Source organism: Chaetura pelagica, unplaced genomic scaffold (genome assembly GCF_000747805.2).
Source record: "Chaetura pelagica isolate M959 unplaced genomic scaffold, ChaPel_1.0 scaffold37, whole genome shotgun sequence".
NCBI classification, from domain to species: Eukaryota; Metazoa; Chordata; class Aves; order Apodiformes; family Apodidae; genus Chaetura; species Chaetura pelagica.
The window spans coordinates 2269673-2275259 of record NW_009954567.1 but is presented as its reverse complement, the minus strand read 5'-3'; the positions used below and the strand labels follow the sequence as shown (position 1 = coordinate 2275259).

Genomic DNA, 5587 nt, shown 5'->3' with positions numbered 1-5587 from the left:
TCGGAAGAGTAAAACAGTTAATGCTTCTAAAATTATTACATTTAGTTAAAAAATGTCACTGTGATGCAAGTAAAGCAGTTGTACAAAGTATTTCAGGGCACAGATGTAAGAAACTGCCACCAATTACTAGAAGTGTGCTTTTAAAAACTATGAACTATTTAACACTTTATTAAAAAAAGAATTTATGTACTTTGTTTTATTATCTTCACAGCCCTTTGCTGATCTCATGAAGGTATTCAGCCTAATACTAGAAATGTTGACAATTTTTTATTACTCCTAAAATTTAAAAAAAATCTTATGGCCTTCTGATTGTCTTGTCAAAAGTAAAAATGAGGTCAAATTTCAGTTCACAGACACCAGCAGCACTTCTGCACTATGTCTGAATAAAAATACCACTGCAAGTGGGATGATGGTTGTTGTCTCAGTGACTGAATGGGAGATGAAATTCCTGTAAATTAAGTATGCGGGTTGGACAGCAACATGGCAACACTATGAACAACTGAGCATAATGGAATTGGCTCTGTCAGGGATAATATAGAACTGTGCTTAGTATCTCATGTAAGTAGGAATGAAAATAACTGTTCGGCCCTGCACTACTGGGGTAGGTACTACTAGGATGGAATGAGAAATTAAGTCCAGTTTCACAAAGGTTTTAGCTAGATATGGAGCTCCCACTGAAATGCAAACATACTAGCTATCCAAAGAGGATGAAGTACCCAGTATCTCTGAGGGATTGCACTAAATACCCACATCCAGGTGGAATCTCAGAAGGAAGTTTGGTGGCTTTGAGACCAGGAACTAGCTTCTTTCTAACTTCTGCAATTTTCAGTCAACCATGATGTGTAACATGAGTGTCAACTTGCCAATGCAAAACACTTCTGGATGTGTCCCTTATACAAATTATCTGGACAGAATGAGGGTTTTGCTCTCTGGAGAAATATTTTTTAATTGATTTTTAGTTGGAGAAAATATAAGTAGCATTAGGAAGTTTATTCTAAAACAACTTGGCAACTACCCTAAGGATTCATCTATATAATTTGAAACTGATGACACAAGAGTCAATTCTAAGCAAATGTGGTCCGAGTACATGGCACCAGCTGAAGTAAGTATAATGTAAAACAGCAAAAATAAAAGAGAAACTAATAGCCATCCAGCATGCAGAAGCCAGATGCTAAAAGATGGATCGTCCCTTCAAACTAATAATCTCTCCATCTCCAGACACAGTCAACCAGCTGCTGATGTAAAATAAAAGACTTTTCTCTCAAATGAATTACTAAGATGGCATAAATAAAGGCATATAGACCATTACCAAATACTCTGTTGGCAGCAGAGCACACTGGAGCTGCCTTTGCTGATAGCTGCATTAGCAGCCGCAGTTGGACTGCTGTGGAGGAGGGGTGTCCTTTAACTGTGTGTTCTGCTTGTTGGCAGCAATGGTGGGATCCGCCTCCAGACTTTCTGACATCTTGTCACAGATGATATCCACAAGTCGTTCAAATGTCTGCTTGACGTTAATGTTGTCCTTGGCACTCGTTTCAAAAAATTCAAAACCTAAAAAAACAAACAACATGTTTATGTTGCATGCATATTCTCTTGGGCAAGGAACAGCGGAGAGGCACTCAGCAACCAAACACAGGAGAGCACAGGTACAACAGAGTGATATTAGAAGGGCAGTTAAAATTGTAACATACCAAGCCAGATAAAATAAGAACTGCCCCAAATACATTCCCATAGGCAAATTATAATTTAAAATAATTTAATCAAAAAATGGACAAAATTTGAGAGTATTATTATTTTAGAAATCCCCTATATAGTCAGCCATTGGGAAGGAATAATATACTGCTCCATCTCTGTTACGTTCCTCTGAATATGGTTCAGCTGGAAACAGTCACTTCCATCATGGGATTAACCTAGTGCCAAAACAGACAACAGTGTTTGAAAATAACTAGGCAAAAAAAGAAGCAAGACACAGAAAGATTTTTTGTGATTTGATATCCACTTAAGTTAGAGGTGAATCCATGGGACCAAAGGGACTCCCAACCCCAGAAACCAAACTAATAAAAAAGTACACAAATGCATATAAGGAAGAAAACTTTCTTAATTTATTTATATAGAAGGACTTTTTTATCTATCCATTCTCAAGAACTAACCCAAAGACAAAAATCAGAGATATTCTTAACCCAGAAGGGACACTGGAAGGCTTTACAGAGCAGAACAGCTTTCCTAAACTCTTTTCTCTGCCACTGTTTGATCTGTGTCTCATGTCCCACATCTGTGTCCTTTGTCTGGGCCAAGTCTTCAACTTGCTGGTCAGCCTGCAATCCAGCAGGCTCCTGCCTGCCCTAGGTCATCCCATGTTCTCCCTTCCTTTGCAAAACATTTGCTTTTTAATTTTTTTTAGTTTCTAAGCCTTTTCCCCCATGCTCCACTTTCTCCCCACAGTTGCCACATTGCTCACTTGAGGGTCCCCTGGAAATTTAAAACTTTGTCCTACCTCTTTCTTTCCAGTGCTAAAGGCTTCAATATTAAAACAGTTTACAAAACATCTAATCCCTGCTAATTTTCGAGAAGTGCCTTAGCCTTTGCACAATTATTTTGATTCTTTATGATTAAATCTGAATAACAATGTGCGACTACTACCATGTTTATTTATGTGAAAAATCCCATTAATAAAATGTCAGTCACTTGAGACTCTTGGCAGAAAGCAGTTTTCTTGTGTTTTGTTGTTGTTGTTTTGGGTTGGTGTTTTTTTTGTGGTTTTGTTTTCTTTTTAATATTGTGTTTTTTTCCTAGTGAATGGGCTAATGCTCTATCTAAAAAAAACAACAACAAACCAAAACACAACATTTTAACTTTAAACGCAAGTACTTTGATCACGTTAGTTCTATGTATGCCACCTAAACAGAATATAATGTGCACATTCAGTCCTGTGACTGCTTACCATGTAGCTTTTGCATGTTTGAGTGCTAGCCTAGAATTAATTGCAGCAGATAATTATATTTGGTGTGGCATGATATCCTAGCATGCACTTATAACCAATGAAAAAACTTAACCCTCTGCTCTGAATCTTCTTCATATTTTTAATTTACATAAGGTGTCTTGTGCTGAAATGTCACAAAGTGCTGAATAGTTTACATGCACAGGAGCTAAATGCAGGCCAAAGTTAGGGTTCATAAGTAATTTACATAATAAGGAGTTTAAATATTGTACAGAAATTTGGTCATTCAACTTCTATTAATATCAGCAAGAAGTATATGGATCACCTCACAGGTATGAGTATACATTGCCATGAAAACTTCCTTTCCACATTTATTTTGAAAGCAGGAAAAGTGTACTTAATAAAAGCCCATCTACAGAAATTATATTCTGGGAGGAGGTTTGAATCTATCTGGCATTGTTGTAGTTCAGCTTGGCTTACTGGTGTCTGTTGTTCTAAACTGGAAAGAAAATGGGGAAAGCCAATGTAGCCTCACTTGCTGGTGACTTAAGTCCTCCTGCAGAACTCCATGAAGGAGAAGACTGTTCAGATCACTTGGCGACTGGCAGAAATAAGGAACATCCTCCACATTTTCAGTTCTATGTTGAAACCCAGCTAAACCTAGCATGGCAACATAGTCAGGTCCTTCCACATCTGTTAGGGTTTGCTTCACAGGTACCAGGAGGAAAGCAGCTACCCTAAAGAAAATCAAGCAGGACCACAGGACAGAAGGGTGGATGGACAATGAAAGGATGCCTGAGAAACGGCACACACACACACAAAAGCCTTGGAGAAGATGATAGAAGAATGACTCTTAAGGACATTTATGAGGGGAGCAGTTTTTACCAGCAAGAAGACAGATCAACTCACATATGAGTTGATAATGAAATAGCAATTATGACAGGTAAGTAAGAGACCTGGACACAGATAATCAAAAAGTGAAAGGAGAAGAGTCACAAAGAAGAGAGGAGACCCCTGTCAGGAAATACTGTAACATGGAGAGGATCAAGAAAACAGGAGGATGTTCCACATAAGAACACTATGACTCAAGAGACACCAATTCTCCAAGTAAAACTGAGGTTTATAGAGTGTCCAAGAACAATATTTTTTATTAAGAAAATAATAAAAATAGACACTACAGCTATAGTGAAATCTATCTATGGAATTTCAGTTACAATTTTGATATAAGAACGAAATTACAGTCACAGTAGTGGTGTAGCTGGGTATCAGGCTATGCCTATATACATATCCAGGATGTCCCCAGTCCCTTGCATAGATGAGACAATGTGCTGACCTGTGAGGAAGTGAGTGAATTCCCAGCTGCCTCCACAAAAAAAAGATTTGCTTTATTCTTTACAGGAACTGTACAGGTGGTAATTTTGGAGATCCCCCCCAGAAGCCCCTGCTGTGCATCGGTCATCTCATAGGAACTATTTACATGCTTAAATGTGCTGATATACACTGTAAGCAGAGGATGGGACATGCTGGTCGGCTTCCCCAAGACCCAGAATGTAGAATGGATTCAGCTGCACGCAGGTAAGACACTTGTAGGCAGTCTTTGGAAACTGCTCTTGCAGATGCAGAAATGGTCACACAGAACACTTTTCAAGCCTGTTAAGACAGCTAAGAGATGTTTTGTGCACAGTTTAAAGTAATCACTGCCAGAGGATCATGGTATGTAGCCAGTACATAGGACCAGCTGGATTACGAGAATTCAGCAGAACAAGAGTTCAGAGAGTCCCATTTGATGTAGCTGAAGACACCACTGCAAAGACCCTCGCAACAGATGTTCCTGTTGCCATCTGGATGGAAACTGATTGTCCTGTGCAGGGAATTAAATTCCCCACCTGAGTTACCTTATGTAAAATATTCCAATAAATTAGAGTGTGGCGGTGGTTTGTTAGTTTGTTTTGGGTTTTTTTGGTTATTTTTTTTAATGTTTTGGGGTTTTTTTTGTTCACCCCCCAAGCAACCCTGTCTGTGGAACAGTTTCAAAGAGATATGGAGCATTTTTCTTAGCAGAGCGTGCCTGCATAAAAATACCGGAATTCTGGTTGCTTTCTATTTTGTTATGCAATTTTTCATAAACCTTTTCCCCCATGACCTCCCCTCTCCTGACTCCTCTTGTAATTATTTTACTAATAATAGTGCTTAGTTACTCTAAGTTTCTGAAATGCTTGTGTATGAGGGACTTAGATATGTGCTTTTTAGTATTTTCTGCAGGTTGGTTTGTTTGTTTCTTTCTAGTGCTCGTTATTAATGGAGAGAAAAGACATTCCATATGAGCATATGCCTGAAATGAGGCAACTCTCTGGTGATGTTCTGGGCAGCACAGCTCAAAGAGCACCATGTTCCCACCACCTGTGATGATCTGTACAGCTGATGTAGATGAGACAGGGCAGAGCAGATTACTGCAAAGATACAACAAAGCCCAAGAGGCACATGGGTAGGTAACGCAGAACAGAGATAAAATTGACAAAATGCAAAATATCTAAGTGCTGCCTGAATGTATTAACAATGTGTGTAGAACAGGCATCAGGACATTCTAATTTAAATGCCTCTTTTGCATTTAACTCAGTTTTCCCTTTGCTGTTCTGCACTATGTCTCTT

At 38.7% G+C, this 5587-nt stretch overlaps 1 protein-coding gene across 1 annotated transcript in view; it reads right to left on the bottom strand.

Moving 5' to 3' along the window:
* Positions 1-1363: 1363 nt before the first annotated feature.
* The window catches only part of RAB3C (RAB3C, member RAS oncogene family), a 90156-nt gene continuing 85932 nt past the window's right edge, over positions 1364-5587 (bottom strand). The window contains exon 4 of the mRNA XM_010005352.1: positions 1364-1551. Within this exon, the coding sequence (XP_010003654.1) occupies positions 1364-1551 (188 nt within the window). The remainder of the gene's footprint in view (positions 1552-5587) is intronic.